This window comes from Sarcophilus harrisii, chromosome 6 (assembly GCF_902635505.1).
Source record: "Sarcophilus harrisii chromosome 6, mSarHar1.11, whole genome shotgun sequence".
In the NCBI taxonomy this organism is placed as follows: Eukaryota; Metazoa; Chordata; class Mammalia; order Dasyuromorphia; family Dasyuridae; genus Sarcophilus; species Sarcophilus harrisii.
In genome coordinates this window covers 235460022-235487516 of record NC_045431.1, presented here as the reverse complement: position 1 = coordinate 235487516, position 27495 = coordinate 235460022, and the positions used below count along the sequence as shown (strand labels likewise).

Genomic DNA, 27495 nt, shown 5'->3' with positions numbered 1-27495 from the left:
TGCAGCCCCCGCCCCCCGCATCCCCACGGGGACACGGGAAACAGAAGCTGAGAGAAGGCTCTGCTCAGGTCTTCCACAAGAGCCCCCTGGTCAGCGAAGCCCCGTCACAGGGAGGACGGGAAGAAGACGACCTCTCCTCTCCCAGAGGGAAACTGAGGCCGGCGCTCCGGGCACTGGGCCGGGACCCCCGACTCCCCGGGCGGCGGTGGGCAGCCCCGCTCCGGTCTGCGGCCTTGCCCCCAGCCGGCAGCTCACCCTTTGTTGCAGAGAGGAGGGCAGAAGAGCCCAGCTCCCGAGACTCAGCAGGACTCGTAAAAGGGGAAAGGAGGCCGGTTGCGGCAGCCCGGGGCCATGGGCCTGTGCGCTCTTAATTACCCGCCCCTCCCGCTTTTACTGTCGGGCCCCCAGGGAAGGCGGGCTGGTAAACAGTCGGCACTTATTTACAAGGGCGGCTTAGGAACCCACACAGCCCCTGCCTGGCCCCTCCAGACACCTAGAGCCCTGCACACAAGGAGAGCCCGGGGCCTGGGGTGGGGCTGGAGGACTCGACCCGTCCTTCCTGGGCCATCCTCCTCGGCCCCTCCGGTGGGGGCGAGCCCGGTTCGGCTCCGCTCCTTACTAGCTCCGTTCCTGAGCAGGAGGAGAGCCCGGGGGCCCACTCCACTCCGCTCCCCAGTAGCCCGGGCCCCCTCCCCTTTCCTGTGGCCATGCCGGCAGCCCTGCTGCCCGCCCGGCCTCTCGGCCCTACAGACCACACTCCAGCCACTGCCAAACACTTCGCTCCCTCGCTCCGGAACACAAAACTGCTCCCCACTGCCGGCCATGTCCCCTGCAAACCCCTTCATGCTGGCTCTGCGGGGCCGTCCCCAGGCCTCCCTGACCCAGCCTTCCCTGGGGCCCCGGCCTCTGCCGGGACTCGGGAGCCCGCTAGCGCGCCTGTCTCTGGCCAGGCCCCTCGGTGCTTCCTCGCCTGGGTGGTCCCCGCGGGTGGAGGCGCCCATCTTGGTTCGCAGGCCCAGCTCCCCTCCCCGCACGGGCCCTGGACCTGCTGAGGTCCCCCTGACCCCACTTGTGCAGGGGTCGGGGGCAGGGGCCCTCCTGCCACCCGGCACAAATGGCTGCTGCCTCCCCCAAGACCTCCAGGGAAAAAAAAGACACAAGGGAAAAAAAAAAAAGGCAAGGAATCCATTTTTCCTTTTCCATAAAGCAAGCTTTAATTCCGCCTTGTTGAAGAGTTCCCCCCCCCCAGACGGGCCGGGGGGCAGCGCGGGCCTCCCCATCACAAGCCGAACCAGTCGGGGACACCCCCGCGCCGCGGGTCTCCTTTCTGCCTCTCTCTCTCTTTATCCATAAACTCATTTTGGATGCCTTCAAAGGAGACGGTGTCGGGGCTTGTTTCTTTCTCAGGAAACAGGTCCGGGAACGTGAAGGTCTGTCCGTAAGCCTGGGGAGGAAGCAGCCACGGGCCTAGGCACGGGGCCCCTGGGCCCGAGGGCCCGATCCCCGCGCGGCGGCCCCCCCCCCAGCCCGGAGCAGTGATTAATGCCCCCGCCCCCCTTTACCCCCCCACCCCCCGCTGCTGGCCGTGATGGACTCCGCGCCCCGGCAGCCGGAGCGTGTCCGGAGCAGCGGCGTCTCTGCCTCCGCCCCGGCCTCGGCTTTCATCTAGCAGCAGGAAACCATCACTCTGGGACAATGATCTTTTCACTGACATTATCTCTTCATTGAGCCGCATTTGCCCCGCTTGTGGCCTCATTAACGGTGTCCATTCCGGGGGGGGGAGGGGGGAGCCCTGCAGACCCCGAGTCCCGCAAGCCCTTCCCCCTCCTCCCGGCCCAGAGCGGCGGAGAAATACGGCCGCCCCGGCCCCCCGCTCTATAAATCAGGAAGGCTTTGCAAATTAACTGGTCTTAGGAAATTCAGCGGCGATCGGTATCAACAAAGGCCCGCGCCGGGCGTGATTCGGGGTGCGGGGGGGGGCCACCCCAACCCGCCCGGGGCATCGCCGCCGCCAGGCCGGGCGGTCCCCCCTCGGGCCTCCGTTTCTAAAGTATCGCCGCCGATTCATATTTAATCAACGCGGCTGCAGTAATACACGCGATATTAAATATCGAGCCCTTCCGCCGTTCCGGGATAGGTCAGGGGACACAAAGGGCCCGTCTGGCTCCGGGACGTTTTAATAAATAAAACGAGGCGGGGGCGGGCGGCTCCCCAGAGCCCGCGCTCTGTCAAGAAGCCGGAGCGCGGGCTGTCGGCCAGCACGGGACACCCTGAGAATTGAAGGCTGATAAATTCTGATCAGATGGAGCGGGGTGTCAGAGCGGGGAGTGATGAAAAGCAGGGCCGCGAGCTCGGTAGCCCGCGCGCGGGGGGCTTAGCTTACACATCTCCGAGGGCTTTTTTCTTTTTTAAAATACCAGAGGGCAATAGTTTACACGCAGGGCTGATTGCCCAGAACGGGGGTTGATGGCACTAGATCGCGGGGAGTCGCCGCTTTCCCCCAGGAGAAGGAGGCAAAATGACATTTTCAAACGCAAATGCGGAGGAGTGTGCGATTTACAGAGTTCAGCCCAGCCGGGGAGGGAGGCTCGGGCTCCAATCGGGGGCGCTTCCTCCGCAGGCTCGGTGGGCGCTGGGGCGCCGGCCGCTTCCCCCACCTAGAGAACGTGAGCTTTCCCTCAAAAAGGAAAAGGGGAGAAAGGAAGCCCCTCGTCCTTACAAAGAGAAAGGAAAAGCTGCCCCGGGCAAAGAACTGGGAGGGGAAACCCGAGATAAAAAAACAACGCCCCCAAGCCCAGGGCAAAGGGAACGGTGCTCCCGCTTTTTCCCGGGACCCCTCTGTGTGGGCCGAGCCTCCGGAACCACGAAGGCCGGACCCTTTGGGGCCTTTCTAGCTGTCCGCAATTAGGGCAGAGCCGCGTTTCTGGGGTTGGACTCCCGCGCCTGACAAGGGGGTGCGAGATACATTTTCTAACGGGCTCATTGCCGCCCGAAGCCCCTCCAGCCGTTTCACGGCAGCGACTGTCAGGGAAAGGCCAAACCAGCCCCCCAAAGCCTCCCCCCTTTCAAGCGACACCCAGGCTGTTCCCGTCACTCGCCCCCCTCCCCCACGTCCTGCCGGAGTCAGTCAAGTCGGGGCGGGGGAGCGGCCGTTACAAATTATGATCAAGGAGCCTCGGAGCGGGGACATTAGACACACTGTTCCACGCTAAGCCTCCGGGCAGCTGTTGATACGAGATCTCCGTGCTAGAGTTCAATTTTCACGACTGGGGGCTGGGGGCCGGCTCGGATGACTCAAAAGCCACTGTAACCGTAGCCTCCCGGGAAGGGGCCGGGGCCCCGGGGCGCCCCCCCCCTACAGGGGGCTTTCTGCCCAGGGGCTTCCTCCCGGGCTGGGCTGCCACAGAGCCGGCTGCGCACGTGGGCTGCCGGCCGGAGAAAGGAGGCAGTGGTCGTCTGAGGGAGGCGGCCTGACCCCAGCTCGCACAAAGCGCCCCCGGCCCGCGCTCTCCCCAAGAGCACCACTGCCATCTGGCGGCGGGCTCCCGCCCCCCGGCCGCCGCCGCCTCCTCCGTTCCGGCTGTTTAAAGTGAAATTGGAGGAAGCACAGCTGGGAACAAATGGGGTTCCCAGGGCCCTGTGGAGGGCCCCCTCCCGGCCCCGACTCAGCTGTGGAGGGAGATCTGGGACAGATGATGGACAAGGGCGGCCCATGTGCAGGACTGGAGGGGAGAGGGCTCAAAGATGCCCAGGTGGGGAGGGGGCTTCAAAGGGCAGGGGCCCTGGGCCTTCCCCCTCCTCCCACCTCCTCCCAGGTCATCCCAAGGCCAGGGGTCCAGAGGCCTCTGAAGGGGAGACCCCGGGGCACTGCTGTGACCCCCCTCCCCAGGCAAACAGCCCTTTGTTTCCATGGCCCTTTATCTGACGGTTGAGCAATCCCAGCTATTTGCCGGCCAAGGAGAGGCCCAATGGGGGCTACAGAGACAAAAAAGACCCAGGACCTGCCCTGGGGGGGGCTAAGGCCAAGGTCACCCCTCCTTACTCCATGCTGCGAGAGGAGGGGGAGAGCCGGGGGAGCATAAGTGATACTTTGGGGGGACGCTCACGGCCAAGATCCCAACAGAGATTGAGGTGAAGGGAGCAGCCGGGCTGAGCAAAGGTCGGCGTCGGCCCAGAGGCCCCAGCCCTCCGTGACCCCAGCAGAAGCCAGAACTTCCCATCAGACCCCTGGAGGGAGCCTGCTTAGCGAGGGGCCTGAGGAGCTGCGCCCAGCCCCAGCCTTACTGACCAGCAACAGCCAGTGTTAAGACACTCCGAAACCCTGGGGCCCAACTGCTAACGAGGGCCAGCCGCGCTCCCCAAGGTGTCTCTCTCTCTCTCTCACACACACACACACCCACACACTCACACTCACACCCAAATGGCCTCAGCTGTGCAGATTTCTGAAGTCTCCCCCCACGCCCACAATCTCCAGGTGGACCAGGGCAGCCCCAGAGAGATGCCCAGAGGAACCCCCCCCCAAGGCCTGCAGGGACTTTCCAGCCCTCTTGGACACTGGGCGGTGACGGGAGGGGGAGGTCGTAGGGAAACCCCTTCGCCCCCTTTTCCCCCGAGCCACCCCCCAGCAGCCCCGTGCCCGCAGCTCCGAGCGCCAGGTTTGACTCACCAGCTGGACATAGGCGACCTTGTAATCCGGCTGCTTGATGCGCACGTTCCTGTGATCCCGCTTCTTGTTGGACCCTGTTGGAAGAGACCTTCCTTAGTTTCCCCCTCCCGAGTTCTGCTCCAATTATTCCGGGCCCAGAAGTTCAGCCACCCCAACCTGCTCCTGAAGCCCCAACCCTCCGAGGGAGCCCCATCATTGGCATCCCTTGGTGGGGGCTGGGAACCTGCATGGGGGGGGGGCAGCTGGCAGCAGAGCTGGTGACAAAGGCAATAGCCAAGAGGGAGAGAGCCCACCAAGCTAGAGGCTGCCCAGCCCCACTGACCATTGTACTTCTGATCCTGAAGCGCCACCACCTGGTCACTAGTGGCAGAGCTGGGGAGAGCAAAGCAAGAGAAAGAGGGCCTCCATTCACCATGCTGTGGTCTGGTCCCCCCCTCTTCCCCTCTTTATTGTGCTGTATCCTGGTTCTCACCCCCCCACACACACACTCACCGTGCTGTACCCTGGTTCTCACGGCAGCCACGGGCACATTATAGATGCTCTGCAGATAATTCTTGAGGTCGACCCTGGTCATCCTGCGGACCAGACAAGAGGGAAGAGGTGGCCTTTGGAACCCCAGTCGCAACAAGGAGGCCCGGCCTGAAGCCAGAGTCGCAGACGCAGCAGCCGTGTCCCCCCGTACCCCCTGTGGCCAGGTGCCGGTGGGTGTGGCCCTGCTCCAGTGGGCCCCTCTGCGGAAGTCCATACGGCCCCTGGGCATCGACCTCCGGGCGGGTCACCAGCGTGGCCTGGCCCCAGCGATGGCACGCGAGTGCAGGCCGGGGGCAGACTGACCAGGCCGGCCCAACCAAAGAGCCAGAACCCGCACCCCCTTCTCTCCTGCTGGCTGGTCTGGTCTGGCTGGCTCAATGTGCCGTGCAGATGGCGGCCTGCAGAGCCTGCCCAGACCCCCTATGACCCCCCCTCCCCATAGCCCTCCCGCGACCACCCTGAATAAAGCCGAGGAGTTCCATCTAGCTTCAGACAGAAAAAACTGTCCTTCAGGGATTTCTTGTCTCCATTGTACTCCAAACTGTGGCCGTCTCCTCCTGGGGCCGAGGGGCCGAGCCCAGGGGCAGGCCCTCAGAGTCTCACCAGGGCCCACCCCAGAACCTTTCCTGAGGCCGCCCTTGGATAGATTCACTGCCCAAGGAAGAAGTCCCACATCTAGGTTCCCCCTTTGCCCAGGGAGCACTCACTCCATTGGGATCCGGAACTGCACGGTGTCCTCTGGCTGGACTGTGCCTGGCCTCACCAGCTGGATGAAGAAGTTGGTCCGGAAGATTCGCAGCTGGGGGTTTCCTGCCTGGTACAGGGGGTACCTGCCAGAAAGCCCTCGGTCACCTCAGCGGTGAGCACCCCAAAACCAGAACCTACAAGGCCAAGGGCTCTGGCAGCAGCGGGCAGACCCCCCTCCCCGGGCAAACTCTGCGGGGGTCAGCTCCCTCAGCCCTTCAGTCCTCCCAAAGCACCGTGGGCAGGATTTAGGGGCACATGGGGGGAAACGGCTCGACTTCTCCTCTCTAAAGCGTGGGGAACCTCCGGGTGACCCTGGGGGCTGCCCCCAGTTCCAGCATTCCCGACTGCATGAGGGCTCTATCCTGGGGACTCCCAGGGCTGGGGCAGGGGAGCTTGGCAGGAGAGAGACCTCTGGCGGCCTGCAAGGGCAGCGCCAGACCTCGCTGGGACTCTGCTCCCCCAAGGCCCTCCAGTGGCCATTCGTGTTGATGCAGGCAGGTGGGAAGGGCCTCCCATGTTCCCCCTGGTGGACAATGCCCCGGGTCTGCACCCAAGCAACTGGGAGCAGGGCTTGTCAGCAGGGCATGTGCCCATCCTGGGCCTCCAAGGGTCCCTCTGTAGAGGGGGTGCTGGTGGCCTGGGAACGAAGGGGAGGAGAGCCCAGTGTCTCTGGGGCCTGGAGCCCGGCCTTCCTGGGGGGAGGAAGGGGCCGGGGATTCAAGCATAATGGAGGGGTGTTAGGGTTCTTACAAGGCACTAAGACAGTAGAACTGAGCTGATGCCGCAAGGAGACTTTATGGGCCAGAACTTGAGACAAGGCACTAAGTGGAACTGAGGAGACAATGGTTAAATCTAGTTTAGCGTTGCTTTAATCCTACAGCAAATAATGGTTTCCCAGGGATACAGTGATTGGTGTGTGCTCAGTGCGGGGCAGATACACGAGAAGCTCTCGGGGCAGACAAAGAAGCCCTCAGGGGAGGAGACAGACTCATTCCAAATTCCTCCTTTGTGCCGGCTGGAGGCCCTGGATGCCGAGAGAACTCGAGGATTCGAGACATCCGGGGGGAGCTCTCGGAATCAAGGAGGGAGACGGGCCTTTAAGAAAGCTAATGGGCCCAAGGAAAGAGGCAAGACTTGGAAGGAGAAAATAAAGCATTTGAACTTTGAACAGCTGGATGTATTTGAGGTGATTATTGACCTGAATTGAAAGTAAGGCTGCCTCCAGAAGTTCCCCACGAAACTGCTCCCAGGGAACATTATATTTAGAGAAGAGAACTTTACACAGGGGAGCCCAAAGCGAGGCTCTGAACCGCAGGGCGTGGGGTCTCGGACCCCCTGCGCCATGGGCTGAATGACAGCTGGGCCCCTCATTCTTTGGGGCACCTCAGCCCCTCTGGGCCAATCATGCCCCTGCATGGAAACTAGACGGGATTATGAGGAACCAATTGTGAGAAAAAAATGTTAAAAACAAGTTCTCAGAATCCAACCCCACACCAGAGGCCTCTGCCATGAGTGACCCCCAGAATCCTTGATGAAATCACCAGGCTCTGACCCGATGTCACCAAGCAATTACACAAAAGAGTGGGGTTCCCCACTGGACTGAGGGTTAACCATCTGTGCACCTCCCCACCCCAGGCTTAGCCCTGGTTCTGGCACACAGCATCTCATACAGACGGACAGACAGATAGAACAGGAGATGGGCAGAAAGATGGATGGACAGACAGGTAGATAAATAGATAGACAGACATAGAGACAAAAAGTTAGACAGATAAATAGAAAGATAAACAGGTAGAAAAATAGACAGAAAGATAGAAAGATAAACAGACAGGTAGATAGAAAACAGACAAAGAGAAACAAAAGAAGACAGAAAGATAAATAGATAGATAAAATAGAAAGATAGACAAAAAGATAGAAAAAGATAGACAAAAAGATAAATAGAAAATAAACAGATAAAGAGACCAAAAGATACAAAAATAGAAAGATAAAAGAGAAAATAGACAGAAAAAAACAGACTGATAGAAAACAGACAGAAAGAGGATAAACAGATAAAATAAAAAGATAAATAGATAGATAAAATAGAAAGATAGACAAAAAAAATAAAAGATAAACAGAGAAAAATAGAAAATAAAAGACTGATAGATAGAAAACAGACAGAAGAGAGAGAAAAGATAAAAGACAGGAAAAAAAGACAGAAAGACGGATAAACAGACAGATAAAATAGACAGACAGAAAGATAGAAGATAAAACAGAAAGAAAGACGGACAAAAGAAGACAGAAAGATAAATAAAAAATTAAGATAGATAAAGAGAGACAAAAAACCAGACAAACGGACAAAAGAGAGGTAGATAAAAAAGACAGCTAGATAAATGCACATTAGGAAAGATAAACAGGCAGGCAGGAATAGGGACGGAGTTTCAGTCCGGGCCCGATGGCAGACAGACGGACCCCGCAGATGACCACGGACGCCGCAGGCGGCTGGGCGGAGGGGCGCCCCACACGCCAGCCCCGCCCCCGCCGGGTGCGGCACTTCGGACATCTCCGGAACTGGGCAGGGTCTGGGGAGTCTAATAAAGGGCCCGTGGGAGGGGGACCAGCCGGCCTCCCGCCCGCCCAGGAAAGGCGGTCCAGGGGCCAAGGGGAGCCGGGAGCGGGGACCCCAAATGGATGGAAGGCGGAGGATTCAAGAAGAAAGGGCCAACGGACAGGGACCCCGCTGGGGCAGATGGGGGGCGCAAAAGAGCCCCCAGGGAGAAGGGCCCCGAGAGGGGGAGGGGGGGCCAGCCCCCCCGGAGCCCGGCAGGAGGGAGGGGCCCCTGGGGGCGGGGCCGGGCCCTCGGGCAAGGGGGCCCCCGGGGACCCGGGCCCCGGAGAAAGAGCCAGGGCCCGTCACCATGTTAGGATGGGAAGGGGGACTGAAGGCCCACGCTGCACCCAGAACCCCGCGCTGAACCCGAGCAGGCGCGGGCCCAGAGGGAGGCGGGGGGCCTCGCCCGGGCAAGCCTGGGCCTGCCAGGAGGGCGCAGGGCCCCGGGGTGGGGGGGGACCGGGGGGCCGGGGTGGGGCGGGACCGGGCGGGGCGGGCCGGGGGCCCTGGGGGGACCCGGGAGGGGACCTGGGGGGGGGGCCCCGGGACCGGGGGGGCCTGGGGGGGGGCCGGGGCGGGGACCCGGGGAGGGACCGGGGAGGGGGGCCGGGGCGGGGGGCCGGCCTGGCTGTGGGCGGAAGGAGGGAGGGAACGACTAAGCGAACGAAGTAAGGAAGGACCCAAAGAGCAAACGCGCGAGGGAATCAATGGGGGAGCAGGAGGAGGGAAGGTCGACGGCTGAATTAGCCCGTGAACAAGTGCGAGAAAAACGACCCGAAACAACCGAGCGAGTGAAGAAGTCAGTGAATGGCCGAAGACGCACAAGGGACCGCGAGGGCGGGAACGTGTGAAGCGCAGGAACACGGGGCGGGGAAGGGGCGAGGGAACAAGGAATTCCGGGATAAAGACGGCTAAGGAAGCAGGAGCTGAAGGACCGGGGAGGGACCGCGGGGCCCAATGAAGGCACCAGGAGGGGGGGAAAGGCGGGGGGGCCGGGGCGGGGGGGCCCCCAGGGGCCGGGGCGCGGCGGGCGGGGGTCACCAGGGGCCGGGGCGCGGGAGGGCGGGCCAAACCCCCGGCTGGGGGCGGGGCCCACCAGGGGCCGGGCGCGGAGGGCGTGGCCGTCCCGGCTGGGGCGGGGGGCCACCCAGGGGCCGGGGCGGGGGGCGGGCCACCCCGGCTGGGGCGGGGCCACCAGGGGGGGCGGCGGGCGGGGCCGTCCCCAGGGGCCGGGGGGCGGAGGGCGGGCCACCCCGGCGGGGCGGGGGCGCACCAGGGCCGGGCGGGAGGGCGTGGCCACGTCCCGGCTGGGGCGGGGCGCACCAGGGCCGGGGGCGGCGGGCGGGGGGGCACCAGGGCCGGGGCGGAGGGCGGGCCCCCCGGCTGGGGCGGGGGCCGTCACCGGGGCCGGGGCGGGAGGGCGGGCCTCCCGGCTGGGGGGGGGGGGCGTCCCGGGGCCGGGGGCGGAGGGCGGGGCCGCCCGGCTGGGGGCGGGGCTGTCACCAGGGGCCGGGCGCGGAGGGCGTGGGCCACGTCCCGGCTGGGGCGGGGGGAAGGCTGTCACCAGGGAAGGGGCCCGGCGCGGCGACCCTGAAGGGTGACTGGGAGCCTGCCCCGCTCCGGAAGTCGGGGTCACAGGGGCGCGCTGAGCCCCGGTTTCCCCCCGGTGACCCCAGCTCGGGTCTGAGGCCGCCGCGTACTCACAGGACGTTGCGGGCCATGACGCGCGTTCGCTCTGACAGCGGCTCCAGGAACTTCCTGTCGGCGGCGGAAATGGAGTAGACGAGGCGGGGCTTCCTGCCCGCGCCGGGGCCGCTTCTGCATCGCCGCCTGGCGGCCGGAGGCCGCGGCCCGCTCTCGCAGTTCGCTTCCTTCCTCCGCGCCTTTGTCTGCTGCCGCCCTCTCCCGGGCCCGCTTCCGCATCTGGGACGGACGCCAGGCCCCCCTTCTCCTACAGGGACACGAGAGAGTCCCAGGGCCCGGGCGCGGGGGGGCTGGGAGCAGTCCGGGAGAGCTTCCCGGAGGCGGCGCCTCAGATGTTCACGCCAAGGGGGAAACTGAGGCCGGGATCAGGAAAGGGCGGAGACAGCCGCCTGTCTGAGCCGAAGTGGGTCCTCGCCGGCTTCCCCCGATACCGAGAAGAGCGGGGCAGCGCGGGGGCCGAGGGTGCCCCTCCCCCCCGCCAGCTCAGGCCCCCCCCCCCAGGCCAGCCCCTCCCTCCCGGGTAGCCCCTCCCTCAACCCCCGGAAGCGGCCCCTCCCTCCTCGCGTCTCTGCTCCCCCCTGCGAACGAGGGCTGGGACACCCTAGGTGCCTAATAAATGTGCAGTGATCGATTGACTCCCAAAGCTGTGGGGGGAGGGGCAGCGGCCCCCGAGTGTCTCCCCCTCCCCCCAGGAACGGCGGGGCGGCCCCCGGGGCCCGCCCCTGGGCGCGAGGAGAGGGCGGGGGGGCCCCGCCCTTCCCTCTCAGCCCCACAAGCCCCCCCTGTGCTCCGGTTTCTGCCCCCTCCAGAGCTGCGCTGCTGACCGACGCCGCCCCCCCCCTCCCGGGCTGCAGCAGCCTGAGCCGGCGGGGGACCCGCGGGGGCGGGGGCCGCGGTCAGGCCCCCCACGGAGAGGGCGGGGCCGGTGGGGGAGGGGGAGCACCCGCCCCTCACAGCGTGCGCCCCCGAGCCGCCCTCGGTGCGTAGCTTGTGCCCCCCTCCCCCGGCCACCCCTCCCCACAGAAACACACGGAACTCATGGAGAAGGGGGTCGCTCGAGCTTTATTTACACGCCCCGCCGGGGAGGGCCCCCGCGCGGGGGGCTGCGGGCAGGAGGTGAGGGGCCGGGGGGCAGGGGGGCTTCGCGTCCGGGGGGGGGCCCGGCCGGACGCGGGGGGAGGAGGGGCGGCTCTGTGCCCGCGAGGCGCGCTGCTTCCCGCTTTACTTCCAGCGCCCGCCGACCTTGCCCTTGGCTCCGGCCTTCTTGCTGCTGCAATAGAGAAAGGGAAACCGAGTCAGCCGGCGGCGGGGGGCGGGGCCGTGGGCCGGTCCGGAGCCTGACCGGCCGCGGGGGGCGGGGCCTGAGCGGCCGCGGGGGGCGGGGCCCTTCCCACCCTGCCTGTCAGGCCCGGCCCCTGTCCCTGGTCCTGAACCGCCCCTGCAGGAGGCTCCAAGGGCACCTGGGAAGGGCCCCGCCCATCCCCCTCCAAGCGCAGCCCCGCAAGCGGCCGCCACTTACCTGCGCACGGGCCGCCCTGCTCAGGGCTGAGTTTGTCCCTTGCCCAGCGGGTTAGTCTGAGGTTAGGGCTCTGAGGGGGAGGGGCCCGGGAGCTCGGGACCCCCGCGCCTCCTGCCGCCCCTTCCTCCCGCAGGGTGTCCAGCTCCTGCCTCCGGTCATGGATCTCAGTCCTGAGGGGACCTCGAGATCACCCAGCCCGGCCCCAAACTGTACAGATGGGCAAACTGGAGGCTGGGACTGGCTGCCCTGGCCCCGCCCCCCGCAGGGAGATTCGAGGGGGGGCGAGCATCGGGGAGACGGAGGCAGACTCGGCCGCCCAAGGGGCCTGCGAGGTTTCTCAGGCGTCTCTGCCGCGGCGGAGGAGAGCTTCCCTGGCAGAGGGCCGGGGCCCAGGGAGCGCCCACCCAGCACACGCCCCCACACACACACACCCCTCGCCAGCAGCCGGTCACCGAGGGTCTGTGCCACCCTGACCTTAATCGGGACAAGGGGCCTGCCCACCTGGGGAGAGTTGACCCGCCCCCTCCCCACCAGGGTTTGAGCTGCCCCCCCAGAACTGCTTCCTCCGGCCTGGGAGCTGAGGGGAGGCGGGGAGGAGGGGAGGCTGCTTGGGAGGGGCCGTCTGGGCTGGAAGGGTTGAGCACAGACCCTCCCCCAAATCCTTACTGAAGCTTTTGGTGCTCCTGCCCCCGGGGGGTCTGTGGGGGCCCTTCAAAGCTCGGGCAGAATCACCCCCAGGCGCTGCTGAGGGAGCATGGGGACCCCGGCTGGAGGGGGAGGATAGGGCCCCGGAGGCCCCCCGGGGACTGGGCTCTGGTTCCCCTGGGCGCCCCGGGCTGGCCCAGGATCTCGGGGTGGGGAGGGGGCCCCGGGCCCTGATGGCAGCGGGGCAGGAGGTGACAAAGCGCTTTGGACTTGCCCGTGCCCCCAGATCCAGGGCCTCTTACACACGGGGACAGGTCAGCCCCCAGGAAGGTCGGCCCTGCCCCGCGCCCCGCCTCCTCGTCCCCCGGGCCGCTTTTCTGATGGTCCGGCAGGAACACACGGGGTTAAACGCCCTTGGGGCTGGGCGCAGCCACCGCCAACCGGGCCTGGGCGGGGCCTGTCCGGGGAACGGGGGGGCCTGAGCTTTCCAGTTGGGCCTTGGGGCCCCACTGGACCCCAACCAGGCCCTCACTGGACCCCCCACCAGGCCCCCCACTGGACCCCCACCAGGCCCCTCACTTGGGCCCTCAGAGATGACTGACCCTCCCCACCCCCGGTGGCTCCTGCCCCGCCAGGGCTGGGCTGGGGGGCGCTGCCCCACCAAGTCCGGCCTCCCCGCCCGCCTCTGGTCCGGGCCGGCCCGGGCACAGGGGCCAGAGCAGGGCTGGGCACCACTGCTTCTGGGCCTGGTCAACCGGGTTCCTGAGAGTAGTAACTGCAAAACACAAGGCCGGGCTGTCACGGGGGGGGAGTTGGGAGGGGCCTGGGGCCCGGGGTCCTTCTGCCAGGGGATGCTTCAAGGGGGCCCGAGTCCGGGCAGGAACCGCAGGAACCAAACAACCCCACCCAAGGCCTTCCACCGGCCCACGGAGACGGAAACGAGGCCTGAGAGCAACAGCCTTCCAAGGCACAGAGGGAGGGAGGGCGGACTGGACGATGGCCCCCTGTCCCGGGAAGCCGGAGGGGGAGGGGAGGCAGGCGGGCCCGAGGGCCCTGCCCCCGCCCCGTCCCCTAGCCGAGGGGCGAGGCCCTGAGCAGCCTTCCCAGACCCAGAGCCCCATCGCCCCTGGGACGACACTGATCCCTATCAATGCCCCCCAAGGGGAAGGAGCCAAGGGGTTCCATGGAGAAGGGCCCCCCTACGCCCGTGGATCTTTAGTCCGCACGCCAGCACCAGCTCAGTCTGGGGGTCTGACTCGGCCCCCAGCTGTGCCTGAGGCCACCGCGGGCCCAGCCAGGCCGGAAAGGAGGGCGCCGTCTGGGAAGAGGGGGCGTTCTGCCCCTGGGACCACTGTAGCGGCTCCAGCCCAGAAAGGCCTTAAGGGCCGTGGAGACCCGCCGCAGGAGCCAGGATCGAGCACCAAGGGCCCCTCCCCTGCCAGTCGTGCCCTCCTGCCCAGCCTGCACCGGACTCTCCCGAGGCCCCGGAGGGCGGTCCCGAGGCGCAGCTCGGCCAGGAGGCGTGAGGGAACTCGGGGGGGCAGAGGCCAGAGCCCGAGGCCGGCCCAGGTACTTCCCCTCACGTCCCGGCCGGGGCAGCGGCATGAGGCAGAAGGTCGGAATGGGCGGGGGGGGGGGCAATCTGGCCCCGGGCTGCCAGTGGGATGGCCAGCGGGGCGGGCGCCCCAAGCGGGCCAAGGGATACCCTCCTCCAGGGGAGGGGGGTTGCTGACAGGCTGGGCAGTCACTCCTTCTGGTCCCTCAGTCCTGCCCAAGCACACAAAGGGAAGCCTTCTGAACCGACAGCTGTCCCCTGCTGAGCTAAGTTGCCCCCCATGGATTGGGCAGCATGGGGGCAGGAGGAGGGGAATACTGGTGGGCACAGCCCAGGGCATCGTTCTGTGGGCACGGCCCATGCCCCCCAGGCTCCCGCCTGGCCTGGGGGAGCTGACCAGCAAAGCTGTGCTCCCTCCGCCCTGTGGCTAGAAGAGGAACAGCAGGAAGGACGCCGCTGAGGGGGGGGCTGGTGCCCCGGGGGGGGAGGTGTCCAGAGTCAGCCCCTGCTTCAGTAAACTTGAGTCACCTGTGGCTGGCCCGGGCTGCCCGGGAGCACGGCACTTACCTCTTCCCAGCTGGCACGGGAGGCCGGGGGGCAGCGGGCCCAGGGCACGGCGCTAAATCAGTCCTACAGCCCGGCTGGGGCTGGCCTTCCTTCCCTCTCCCCGGGCTCGCTCTCGGCCCTGACCCCCCACGCCCTCCGGCCGCAAACCTGGCAGGGGGCTCCCGGGCCCTCGCCCGCGCCACGGCTGTAGGACTCATTCGGCGGCCCTGCCCCCGCTCCGCCAGAGCTCGGGGGCGCCCGCCTGGGCGGGGGGAAGGGTGGGAGGGGAGGCCCCCAATGGCCTCAGCCCGCCTCTGGCCCTTCTGCCCGCCTTGTGCCCGCTGCCTGCCAGCCTCGGCAAGGACCCAGAATCTCACCATGCATGAAATGGCCAGCAGCCTAGCCCATGGCAGACTCTCGGTACTTACAACTTGGCCAGCATCTCCACCCTGGCTCGGACAGTCATGATCTAGGAAGATGGAGAGTGTTACGTCAAGAGGGGCCTGGGCGTGGGCTCGGGGGGCCCGGAGCCCAAGGGCTGGGGCTCGGGCGGGGGTCAGACCCCCTTTGGACGGCAGGGAGGGCCCTGGGCTCGGGGGGGGTGTCGGACCCCACCGAGCTGCCAGAAGGCGCCCGAGCCTCAGGCCGCCGCCCGCGTCACACGCAGGGCTCTCTGTGGGCCTGGCATGGTCACGTGAAGCTTGTGGGGATGAACGGGAGCCAGTTATGGGAGGTTCTGGCTTGGGGGGCAGTGGTTGGGGGTCTACAAGAGCAGAGAGAGCTCCGCCCCAGAGGCCAGCACGGAGGGGGGGGGCTTCACGCGCAAGGTGGCGCCGGGGGCCCCCAAAGCCGGACAGAGGATGCCCCCCCGGCCTCCGGCCCGCCTGAAGCTGCCAGGCTATGCTGAGCAAACGGACCCTGTCAACAAGGCGTTGGGCCAGCGGGCAACGGTTAGCTGCTGTTTCCCGCGGCGGGAATCTGCTGATGCGGCCGATCCTTATCGGGGCAGCAAACAAGGCCCTGGGCCAGACCTCCTTCCCTTCCCGGACTCCGGCCTCTCCCAAGGCCGGGGGCCGGGGTATGGGGGGGGGGGCTCTCCTCAGCCCTCCTTGCCCCAGAGCTAGAGCCAGGAACGGGGAGAGGCGGGGGGCGGGGGGGGGGGTGGTCCGAGCAGCCTCTGGCTCGCTCTTTCCTGACACTGTCTCCAGGGGCTGCTCCAGGGGCCCGAGCGGAGGCCGGACACCTGGGCAGGGCAGTGGGGCCGGGCCCCCATCCCAGCCCTCTCGGGCCCCGGCCGGCCCGAACACCAGCCTCGGTCTGGGCGATGTCGGAGCGGGGCACAGGGGCTGAGCCTGAGGCTTCTAGGAGGGAGGGGGCGAGCCGGGGTCCCCGGGAGCCAGTGAGGTTCTGGCCTCAGTCTTCCTAGAGAGGAAGGTGTGGATGCCAGGGCTTAGCTGGTCTTGCCCCGTTGCCCAAGTCGTTCTCAGACTGGCACAGGGAGGAAGGGCCGCGCCGGACAGCTCTGGAGGGCAGTGGGGAGCCGGCCAGAAATGGCAGACACGCTGCCTGGGGAGAAGCTGCAGGGCCCAAGGGGGGTTGGGAAAGTTCCAGAAAGGGTCTCCCACTGGATGGGAATGTGGGACGAGGAGGGGAGACCTCCCTATGGGAAGGGCTGTGCTGTGGGGGCAGGGGCAGAGCTCCCTGGGGCAGGGGCAGGCGGCCTGGGAGGGCAGGGAGGGCCTCCCGGAGTGCCGCCCAGGCCGGGCTCCCTGCAAGGGCCTGGGAGGAGACGAGGCTGGACCCAGGGTCCCTCATGGCCTTGGGGTCTGGAAATGCAGGCAGCTGAGGACTCCTGGGAGGGGAGGAGGGGGAACTCTTTGTCCGGGCTCATGGCGGGAGCCGGGGAGGGGGCTGTCTGGAAGCCCCCACAGGCCCCCCGAGGGCCGAGGGGCAGAGGTCAGAGGGCAACCTGGCAGCAGGCAGCGCCGGCCCCCAGCTCCCTGGTAGCTTGGGGGCACCTGAGGACTGCCCGGGGCTCACCTCGTACTTCTGCCTCTTCAGCTTCTCCCCAAAGTCGTACTTGTCCGTCTCCAGCTGGTACAGGGTGTCCCACAGCTCCTTAGCCTTGTCCCTGGAAGGAGGAGACACCCCAAAGCCTCAGGGACGGGAGCCCCCGCGCTCGGCCAGGCTGCGGGCGGGGGGTCCCGAGGGCGGCCGTGCGCGGGGGAGAGGGGCACCACGCCCGGCCTCCGACCGCTCGCAGGCGGGGCTGAGCAGGGGGGGGCGCGGAGACGCGGGGGGACCAGACGGGCCCAGAGGGCAGCAGACGGCCCTGGTGGGCACGGGGCAGAGCCAGCCCCCCCCCGCGACCCCCCCACGCCCAAATGCCCCAGGCTGGCCCCCCGGGACCCCCCTAAAGCAGCTTCCTCTTTCCTCCTTCCCCGGGAAGACCCCCCTGCAAGGCCGGGCCCCTCCGCGGGCGACCCCCCCACCCACCTCAGCTTGTCGTCGCCCAGGTGGTCGATGTTCAGGGGCTTGCGCCTCTCGGCCAGGACCTTCTTCTTCATCTCGCGGGCCGTCTGCTTCTTGCCTCTCTTCTGGTCGGCCTGGGGGGAGGGGAGGCTGAGTGGCAGCCCCCTAGGTGGGGGGGAGGGGGGCGGGGAGGGGAAGGGGGGCGGGGCAGAAGGGGGCCGCGAGCCCCGCTCACCTTCGCCAGGTACGAGCTGTACGAGGCCCCCATGGAGGAGAGGGCCTTCTTCTTCTTCAGGTCATCCTCGGCCCGTCGCTTGGCGTCTTCCTCCTCCCGCCGGGCCTTCTCCTCCTGCGGGGCCAGAGGGAGGGAGCCCTCGGTCAGCACCGTGGACAGCGCCCGCGGCTCCGCCCGCCTCCCGCCCAGTCACCGCCCGGCCAGGTGCCGCCCGCGGCCTTCTCCGGTAAAATGCTCCCGTGCTGGCGCCCTTCCCCCAGAGGGAGGGCCCCCCTCCCTGCCCCCCCAAAAGTCTCGCAGCTTTGGCGAACCGGAATAAGGAAGCACAAGAGCCCTCGCCGGGGACTCTGGTCCCGGGGCAGTGAGCGCCCCTCCCCCCCTCGCCGAGACCCCTGAATGCGCCTCTCTCCCGGAGCCCCCGGAGGCGCGCGCTGGCGCTGGGCGGGGGCGCTCTGGGCGGGGCCTCGGGAAGAGGCTCCCTCAGCTCCGGCTCTGGGGAGGGCGCGGGAGACGGGGGAGGGGGCGGCGGGGGGAGGGGAGAGCGGGGGGAGGGGCAGCGGGGGGAGGGGCGGCGGGGGGAGAGCAGGGGAGGGGCGGCGGGGGAGGGAGAGCGGGGAGGGGCGGCGGGGGAGGGGCGGGGGAGGGGAGAGCAGGGGGAGGGGCAGCAGGGGGAGGGGAGGGCAGGGGAAGGGGCGGCAGGGGGAGGGGAGAGCAGGGGGAGGGGCGGCAGGGGGAGGGGCAGCGGGGGGAGGGGCGGCAGGGGCAGGGGGGGGGAGAGCAGGGGGAGGGGCGTCTGGGGACACTCACGGCCAGCCGGTTCTGCCGCTCTCTCTCCTTCTCGGCCCGGATGCGCTGCTGGTCGGCCCGCTCCGCTCTCCGCTTCTCCTGCAGGGACAGGCACAGATGCACCCGACGCTCCGGCCGCCCGCCCCTCCCCCCCGGACCCCAGACTCACAATTCTCCTTGAGGGCGATGAGCCCTCCTCCTCCTCTTCCGGGCTTCAAGTGACGTCAATCAGGGCCTGGAGCTCGATGAGGTCTTTATTCTGCCGCTTCTTCTGGATGTCCTGCAGGCCACAAGGTGGGGCCCGAGGTCAGGCAGGCTGCTCTTTCTGGGCCTCGTCCCGGGGGCGGGAGTCCTGGGCAGGCCCCGCCCCCGCAGAAGGCCCCGCCCCCAAGGCTGCCCCGCCCCCTGCCCCCCACAGGCCCCGCTCCCACTACCCAGCAAAGACCGGACTCAGAAAGAAGGTACAAATACGCGCATCGAGAGAAACTTACGTCAAAATCGACTTTCTCTCCTTCCGGGATCTTGGGCGCGGTGAGTCTGTGGGGAGCAGAGCGGGAGGAGCCGCCGTGACCTCGGGAGCCGCAGCGTCCCCGCCTCCACAGCGTCCCCGCCTCCCACAGCGTCCCTGCCTCCCACAGCGTCCCCGCCTCCCACAGCGTCCCTCCCCCCCCCTCTCGCGGCACCTCTGACCACGTCCGGCAGAGGGCGCCAGAGACCGCCACGAGCCCGGCCCGCCCGCGGCCCATTCGGAATCACAGAACTTAGCGTATTAGAACGGGGAGGGGCGGGGCGCCCTTCCAGGGCCTTGTCCGCCCCGCCCCCTGTCCCGCCTCCCAGCGGCTCCCGGTCCCTCCCACGCCGCCCCCCAGGGAACGCCGGTCACCAAACGGCCCTAAGCAGGGGTGACCCGGGAGCTGCTCCGGAGTCCAAAAGGCCCGAGGCCAGAGAGTGAGGAAGGGCCCAGGACACGCAGAAAATAAGCAAAGGAAAAGCCCGGGTCCAAACCCGGCCTCAGGCTTCCGTGGCGGGGACCCTGGGCCCCCGGGTGCCTCAGTTGGCTCTTCTGTGAAATGGGTAGGAGAAGGAAATGGGCGGCGGCGCCGGTCTCCGCCAGGGAGCTCCCGGGGACTGCAGAGTCCGGGGCGCCGGGAGCGGCTGAAGCCCCGTCACCCTCACGCGCGGCTCTGAGATGCCCGCGCCGCCTGGGCTGCCCGTCCCCCGTTGGCTGCTGCTAAGCTTGGGGCCCACTGGAACCCCCAGATCTTTCCTAGACGGGCTCTCGTTCACCCCAGACTTTCTGGCTCTCCGTTGGGAAGCTGTTTCTTTGCGCCCAAATATAAAGTCAGATCTGTGATTATGGAGGGAGCCCCGGGGGGAGCGCCTTCTCCTGTGTCGGGAAGGCCCTTGAGCTTACAGCCTTGAAAACCAAGTACAAAATGCGACGTTTTCATTGTAAGGGCAGCTACAGGACCCAGAGCCTCTCTGAGCCTCAGTCTGCTCATGTGTAAAATGGCAACAGAGGCGCTCTTAGGGTCCGCCCCTCAGGGCTGCCCGGCGGCTCAAGAAGGCGTGGGAAGCATTGTATGAGATGCTCCAGGAATCGCGCTTCTCCTCTGGGGGAATCTGAGAGGTGCCCCTCCCTCCTCCCCCCGGGGAAGGGCTACTCACTTTGGCCGAGGCTTCTCTTCTGTTTCCAGAACACGACCAAGCCGCCGGTGCAAGAGCAAGGAGAGAGACAGAGACAGAGACAGAGACAGAGAGAGAGACAGAGAGAGACAGAGACAGAGACAGAGAGAGAGAGACAGAGAGAGAGACAGACAGAGAGAGAGAGAGACAGAGAGAGAGCAGACGTGAGATTGAGAACAGGGGAGCTGGGGAGGAGTTGGGGCAGCTTGGAGCCCATCATCCTGGAGCTTGGGCCACCCCCATTGAAGTGACAATGCAACCTGACCCCCTCCCCCGCTGCCCATGGGGTTTGTGATTGACGCTGGGCAGGAGCCAGCCCGGACCACGTCCAGCCCTCCCGGGCTCAGTCATTTTTCCAAGGGAATTTTTGCAGACACACACACACACACGGCAGGATTCATGAACAAGGCAGAGGTAGCAAGAAGGGGGATCTCGCTCCACAAACAACCGAGAAGAAGCAGGAACAGGGAGAGACTTAGAAGGACACCGCTCTGCTCCTGAGACTTCTGGGAGTCTAATCTTTCCTACAGGGGTCGGGATACAGGAGAGGAAGGAGGAGGGGGAGGGACGGGGAGAAGGGGGAGGAAGAGGACAAAGGGAGGAGGAGGAGGGAAAAAAGGAAGGAAGGAAGGAAGGGAAGGGAAGGAGGGAGAGAGGGAGGCCCTGGTCCCCATCTCTGAACTGCTCTTAAGGCCATCATCACTCTCCAGGATTCAGGAGCCTTCTCTGGCCCCCAGCACCAGCAGCCCCTCCCTCTGCCCCGCCTCGCCCCCTACCGCTGCATCTCCCACCTGGTACCAACAGACTCACTGCCCTGAGGGGGCTGAAGGGATGCTGGCGACAGGCTCTCAGTGAGCGCAGTGGGCGGCTCAAGGCCCGCCCTGCAGGCCAAACAAGGCAGGCGGCAACCAGAAGCCTCCCGGGCCCCGGAAGACCCGAGGGAACAGAAAGAGGGAGAGGAAGGATCCACAGAGGACAGAGAGAGGCCTCCGAGAGCCAGGCGGCACAGCCACCAAAGCTCCAGGGTCCAGGGGGCGCAGAGAAAGAGGCCCGAGCATCTCCACATCAGGACTGAGAAAGTCAAGTTAGAAACACACGGAAAAGGGGCAGGAGGGAAAGGGCCACACAGGAGCCCGGACCCACCGAGGCCTGGGGGAAAATGGTGAGAAAGTGAAAAGAGGAACGTGGACAGGACAGAAACAGAGCAGGCTGGGGCCTGAGGCTGAGTGAGCTGGAGAAAGAAAGGAAGGATGGGGGGGGGGGAGACAGACAGAAAAAACAGGAGAAGGGGAAGAAGAGAGGGGGGGAGGGGAGACAGAGACAGAGACAGGTGGAGAGACAGAGAGGTATAGATATGGAGAGAGACAGAGAGGGAGACAGATGGACACAGAGAGAAGTGGGAGGGAGGGAGAGAGAGAGAAAGAGAAAGGGGAGAGAGAACAGAAAGACAGAAAGAGACACAGAGAGACAGAAACAAAGAAGGAGAGACGGAAGGGGGAGGAATGAAGGGAGAGATGGGAGCAAGAGGATGGGGAAGAGAAAAAGAACTGGGAGAAGGAGGAGGAAGAGAATGGAAGAGAAAGAGGAGGAGGAAGAGGAAGGATGGGGAGGAGGAAGAGGACAGAGGGGAGGAGGAGGAGGAAGAAGAAGGACAGGAAGGAGACAAAGATGAGGAGGATGGGGAGGGGGCGGCGGAGGAGAGGAGCCGCGGAGCCGGAAGCGGGTCCTGGACCCCAGGAGGCCGCCGTGCGCTCTGTCCGCCCCATCGTTCTGAAAAGGAAGCGGGGAGGCTGCGGGCGGGCGGGCGGGGAGGGCAGACCTTGGACAGCGGCGCGGGGCCGGGCCCTTACCTTCCTCGTAATCCTCTTGCTCGTCCTCCGCCACATCTTCGCAAAGGCAAGCACATGCAAGAGAAGAGCGAGACGCAGGAGCGCCAGAGCCGTTAGAGGCGCAGAGGCTGGGCACGCCGGGCACGCAGGGCACGCAGGGCACGGGCGCCGGGACGGGCACGAGGCCGGGCAGCGCGCCGGTCCCGCGTCCCCGGGGCTGGGCCCCTCCCTCCGCGTCCCTCCCAGAGCCTCCTGACAAGCCGGCGTGAGGGGCGGGGCGGGGGCAGCTGTAGGGGATGAGGGGGGGGGGTGGCTGAGGAGGCAAGGAGCCCCCCCACCTCCCCCGGGCGTGGGCAAGGCTGACTGGCCTGACTCCAGCCCCATCCTCCCCTGCAGGCGAGAGGGTAGATTCCCTCACGGACCGGCGGTGGGCGACCCTCGGACCCACTGGGAGGCCCTGGCCCGGGAGCTCTCTGTCTCCAGGGGGCAACGCCGGCGTGACCGGGCCCCCAGAGGCCGAGCCTCCCGAGGCTGAGCCCGGCTTCCTGCCAGGGAAGGACGAACGCCGGGTCCGGGCCGGGAGGGGCCCGAGCCTTCCCCGCCTCCTGCCTCGGACTGAAGGGCGGCCAAGCGCAGGCCCCCCGGAGGCCGGACTGCCCCGGGCAAGGAAGGGAGGGCCCGGGCCTGGGACGGCCCCAGGGGGGACACCGAGCCCCCCCCCCCCGCCTCCCGGGGAGCCAGCCCGGAGCCTGCGCCGGAGCCGGGTCTGGAAGCTCCAGGGCCCCCGCAAGCCTCCGGGCCCTCCCGGCTGCTCCTCCTGAGATCCCGGGACCGGGACTTTCACAAGGAGCCTTTGCCTCCACTCAGAGAAAGTGTCCCCAGGGCCCGCAGCGGGCGGGGCCACCGTGAGTGTGGGGGGAGCTGCTGCCCAGTCACATACAGCCCGGAGAGCGCGGGAGGGGAGCCCCTGCCCCCCCCCGCCGGCCCTGCCCACGTCCCACAGGGAGTGGGCTCCGGCGCTTTCGGGCTGAGGCCTCGAGCTGCCCAATGGCCGCCGGGGGGGCAGAGTTTGGAACTCCCGGCCTGAGTTAGCTGGAAGCGAGGCTCCCGCGCAGCCCCTGGTTCCAAGGGAGAGAGAACCGAGGGGGAGGGGGCGGGGGAGGTGAGGGGGAGGACCGGGAAATTCTAAACTGCCCGACTGCATAATGGGGAGGGGGCAGGGAGGGAGGCCCTCATCCTCAGGAGTGGGGAGCACCGGCCGTCAGAGGGCACACGTGGGGGGGTCCACAGCTGAGGGCCGCTCCCAGCCGTCGGCCCCCACAGGGGCCGGGGGCTATCCCTGCGCGCTTGCTTAGCGCGGGGGGGGGGGCGAATGGAGCCTTTTGGGGGAGGGCCCGGCCCGGGGAGGTCCACCCCATGCACAAGCGTGGCTCAGCCGGCCCGGCCCAGGGCAGCGTTGCGGCAGCACAGCGCAAGGGCGTAGCACGTGAGCACTCGGGGCAGGGCGTCCTGCCCCTGGACAGCTCCCGGTGCCCGCTTCTCTGCCAGAGCAGGCGCTCCTGCCTCCACCTGCCAACCACACGCTCTGCCCATTCATCCTTCTCAGGGAAGCATCGCCCTCTGGGAAAATGCCTCAGCTAGAGCGGCCCTAAGAAAGGCCCCCACCGGCCCCTCCCACAGAGACCCCCACCGGCCCCTCCCACAGAGACCCCCACCGGCCCCTCCCACAGAGGCCCCCACCGGCCCCTCCCACAGAGGCCCCCACCGGCCCCTCCCACAGAGACCCCCACCGGCCCCTCCCACAGAGGCCCCCACCGGCCCCTCCCACAGAGGCCCCCACCGGCCCCCACGTCTCCTGGAGCTGGGTTTGACTGGGTTCTAAGCGGGCTCCGCACATCCCATGGCCATGTGCCGGACACCTCAGTGCGGGGCTGCTTGTCAGGCAGCACCCGCCAGAGGCTCGGGAAGCTGGGGCCAGCCCTCTCTGCCTCCCCCCAGGGCCTGGGCCCCGGGCTAAGGCTGGGGAAGTCTCTGCATCCCCCAAAGGCAAGAGAAGTGGGCGGGAAACAATCAAGTCCCCAAACTCCCCTCAGCGAGGAAGGCGTCTCTGTACCCGCACACCCTCGTCCCGTTCTCCTTGGCCCCGAGCAAAGGTCCCCTGCTGTGTATGTGGGGGGGGGGGGGCTGGGTCTCTTTCCCTGGTTCCCACCTCCTCCCCTTTGCCCCAGTCTGGCCCTCTGCCTGAGGGAGCCGCTTCGGCTTTTCCCTTCTCTGCACTCCCACCTCGGTCCCACAGGGACCCTGTTCACCCCGCCCTCCCTCTTTTCTTCCTGGACCCTCCCCCAGGCATCCTGCCCCAAGCCCCATCAGCTCGGGGCCCACACGGATGCCCTGGAAGCATCTCCTCAGGGAGCCCCCACCCTCACCCCCAGACAGACCCGAGTGGAAAAAGGGAGGGAGCAAAATCGGGAAGGCAGCGGCCAACACATACGTACCTTCTTGGACTTCCTCTGTGGGGGGGTCATCACGGAGACAGGTCAGGCAGAGGGAAAGAAAAAAGAGTAGTGGTGAAAATCCCAGGGGAGAGAGACAGAGGGGGAGAGACAGAGACAGAGTGAGAGAGACAGAGACAGAGAGAGACAGAGAGAGGGGAGAGAGAGAGAGACAGAGAGAGAGAGACAGAGAGAAGAGAGAGAGAGACAGAGAGAGAGAGAGAGAGAGAGAGAGAGAGAGAGAGAGAGAGAGACAGAGACAGAGAGAGAGAGACAGAGAGAGGAGAGAGAGACAGAGAGACAGAGACAGAGAGAGAGAGAGACAGAGACAGAAAGAGAGAGACAGAGGAGACAGAGAGGAGACAGAGAGAGAGAGACAGAGACAGAGAGACAGAGAGAGTGAGAGAGAGAGAGACAGAGACAGAGAGACAGAGACAGAGACAGAGACAGAAAGAGAGAGACAGAGTGAGACAGAGAGTGAGACAGAGAGAGAGAGACAGAGACAGAGAGAGTGAGACACAGAGACAGAGAGACAGAGAGTGAGACAGAGAGAGACAGAGAAAGGCAGAGACAGAAAGAGAGAGAGAGAGAGAGAGAGAGAGAGACAGAGTGAGACAGAGAGAGGCAGAGACAGAAAGAGAGAGACAGAGACAAAGAGATAGAGAGACAGAGACAGAGAGAGACAGGCAGAGAGACAGAGACAGGCGGGGAGGCAGGGAGGGAGGAGGACACGGCGCCCTGTCTGGGCCGTGGGTCCTGGGCCCCTCTTGTTCCTCCTCTTGGGTCACCCAGAGCTCCCTGCGCACGCTCGCTCACACAGGACACACACTCACGCAGGCCACGGGAGCCTGAAGTCATGTCTCATACCTGGTTCATGGACTTCATGGGTGAGAAGAGTCCCAGAACAAGAGGCGACACCCACCGTGAAGGGGGAGGGAAGGGAGGAAGAGGAGGAGGGGTTCAAACGAGAAAACAGCTGGTTAATGGAGAAGGATAATTGAGTCACAGCAGTCGGGGTCACACAGCAGCCCCCCAGGGAGGTGGACAAGACTACCACCACAGGCCTCTCCCGGCCCTTCTCTTCCCACGGGCCTTTGACAGCTGCTGCCCAGATTAAGGCAGGGACGGAGACCCTGCGGTGGCCTGAGGAACATCAAGGACCAGGAGCGAATGCCCCTGAGGCCCTGGGATGCCCCCTGAGGCCCCAAGGGCCAGCCCCGGGCTTCCAGAAGCTCTGGCCTGGGGAGAAGGGTCAGGGCCGGGCTGTGGCCTCCTATTCCCCATGGGCTCTGGGAGCCCAGCTTGTAGCCCCGAGGGGGGAGGGGTCTCCTGTGCTCTAAGTTATGGAGTTAGTCCACAAGCGCCAGCTGGTAGGCAGGCCTGGGAGCTTGCTGGGGGGAGGGGCAAGGGCTCTGGCCCCTGTTCCTTTTCCTCAGCTGCCCGGGCGGAGCACTTCTGGGGCGGGGGAGGAGCCCAGAGGGGCTGGAGCCGGTGGGGCCCGCAGGGGCAGAGCCACAGGGAGGGAGGCTGAGGAGAGGCGGGCAGAGAAGCAGGTGAGAGTCCTGCCGCCCTGCCCAGCCCCATCAGCCGCCCCCCAGAACTGACGGGCCGGGCCGCTGGGGTAGCCCGGACTTGTTGGGCGCCTGGGCCAAGGCCCACTGTGGGCTGCGTCTCTGGGCCGGGGTTCTCGGGGAGCCCCTCTCAGCCTGGTGAGTGCCCAGCAGCCTCATTTTTACAAGGAGGCAACGGGCAGGGAAGGGGCCAGCAGAGCCAGGACCCAGGGCCTCGTCCTTCCTCGGAGGGTCTCTCTGACCCCCTGCGAGCGCCCACCTCAGGATGGGCCCGATAACTGGAGGCCGTCAGGGCCTGAGGCTTCTGCTGGAAGCGGCCCCCACGGTCCTCCTTTTTACAGATGGAGAAACCGAGGTTCCCAGATGGGAAATGGCCTGGCAAGGCTATGCTGCAAGTGGCAGAGCCTGTCTCCAAGTCCACGAAACTGGCATCTCTGTGCCCAGGCCCCCCGGGCACCTCTGCCCCCCACCCTGGGCTCCCCATGGCCATGCAGCACCAAGCATTAGTCATCCACACGGGCCACATGCCGTGGGCGCCACCCATGTGGCTGGGGGGCCCTGCCCCCCCTTGGAATCCCCAGTCATGCTTGGGGCCCCACGCATGGGATTCCAGAGTCATGGGGTCATACCTTCCTCATGGACTTCTGCAGGTGGGAAGCGCCAGGGAGCCGGGCGGGGCCGCCATGAGGAGAGAGAGAGCATTAGTGGGAGCCACAGAGCCAAGTCCTGGGCAGGGGAGTGAGGGGGGGTCGCTGGCGGTGGGAGGGTTAGAGGGAGGGCCGGCAGGGCCCGGGAGCCACAAGCCGAGACCAAGGCCAGGCCGGCTCTCCTCCTGCTGGGGGCCGGGTGGGCGACTTACCTTCTTCCTGGGCTTCTGCTCCGGGGAGAAGTCAGAGGTCGCAGGGGGAGGCAAAGAAAAGGAAGTGTTAGAAGTGAAGGCCTTGGAGATTGGGGGGTGTCAGGCAGTTAGGAGGAAAAGACATTCAGGCACCGGAGGAAGGGGAAAGAGTCAGGCAGCAAGAGGGGCCCTGGGGCTGGTCCCGTCCAGGGGTCTGAGTGGGCCTGGCTGGGGGCGGTGGACTTGCCGGCCTGGCCTCTATTGGCACGAGAGGGCGGGCTCTCTGGGTAGCTGGTAATCCCCTGGGTGCTGGGCAGGGAGAGTCCAGACGGGTGGGGGACAGAGGGGACCTGGAGACCTTGCCCCACTAGGAAAGCCTTAGACCTTTGGGGCCTGTTCCCCTACCCGGAAGCCCCGGAGCCCAGGAGGGAACAGCAGCCCTGGTCTCCAGGCTCTGAGGAAGGGAGGGGCTTGCCAGGGTCACTGGAAACCTCTGAAAGATGGAGGGTGTCACAGAAATTAGTGTGCCCATGCTAAAATGGGGAAATTGAGGCACGCAGAAGCTAATGCAGCCTGTCCCCGTCACGGGTCCTCAAGTCCCAGCTCTAGAGCCGGAAAGAGCCTTGCAGGCCGTGGAGTCCGGCCTCCCCACCTTGCCGGCGTTTCCTGCAACAGCAGCTCTCCCAGCTGGGAGCCCTCCTCCTGGCCCCTGGAGGAGCCTCCATCCTGGGGAGGTTAGGAGGGACGGCGGGTGACCATAGCCCTGAGGGAGGGGCTTCACTCCCAGCTCAGTGTTCCTTCCATTGCCAGAGATTGCCAGGGACCCTGAATGATCCGGGCATCCCGGGGGAGCCCCCCAGCAGCCTGAGGTCCGCAGGCCCCCACTGTGCCAAGGCTGCAGCTCCCAGAAAGTCGCTTCAGAGACTCTGAGAATGGATTTGGGGGAGAGTCTGGGGAGGGGGCCCCAAAAATGGATCTGGGGGGGGCCTCCACTCAGCTCTCCACTTGGGACTGCAGGAGGCCATATTTAGCAGGGCCTTTGCGTCCAGTCACCTTCACGGGGAACACTTTGGAACGAATCTTGGGGGG

At 66.3% G+C, this 27495-nt stretch overlaps 2 protein-coding genes across 2 annotated transcripts; both read right to left on the bottom strand.

Annotated features, from left to right (window-relative positions):
* Positions 1-1188: 1188 nt before the first annotated feature.
* On the bottom strand, positions 1189-10319 carry MRPL23 (mitochondrial ribosomal protein L23). Its single transcript, XM_031942578.1, has 5 exons — positions 10233-10319; positions 5905-6027; positions 5159-5241; positions 4667-4740; positions 1189-1444 (listed from the first exon to the last, which is right to left on the bottom strand). Exons 1-5 carry the CDS (start codon positions 10247-10249, stop codon positions 1280-1282), a joined length of 462 nt encoding a protein of 153 aa, XP_031798438.1. The 5' UTR covers positions 10250-10319; the 3' UTR covers positions 1189-1279.
* A 1053-nt stretch (positions 10320-11372) lies between these two features.
* TNNT3 (troponin T3, fast skeletal type) lies at positions 11373-26112 on the bottom strand. The gene is given in 12 exon segments (XM_031943595.1): positions 11373-11502; positions 14926-14966; positions 16538-16628; positions 16994-17103; positions 17205-17318; positions 18012-18089; positions 18160-18270; positions 18482-18527; positions 19659-19677; positions 24001-24015; positions 24865-25140; positions 25818-26112. Coding segments are annotated over 12 exon segments (1245 nt in total). The 3' UTR covers positions 11373-11453.
* Positions 26113-27495: the final 1383 nt, after the last annotated feature.

What these genes read in the sequence shown, in the direction of transcription:
- MRPL23 (XM_031942578.1), bottom strand. An exon ending in GAGAACCAGGGTACAGCACG is followed by an intron (nt 4,741 to 5,158) that starts GTGAGTGTGTGT and finishes CTCTTCCAACAG; the next exon opens with GGTCCAACAAGAAGCGGGAT. An exon ending in AGGTCGCCTATGTCCAGCTG is followed by an intron (nt 1,445 to 4,666) that starts GTGAGTCAAACC and finishes CTTCCTCCCCAG; the next exon opens with GCTTACGGACAGACCTTCAC.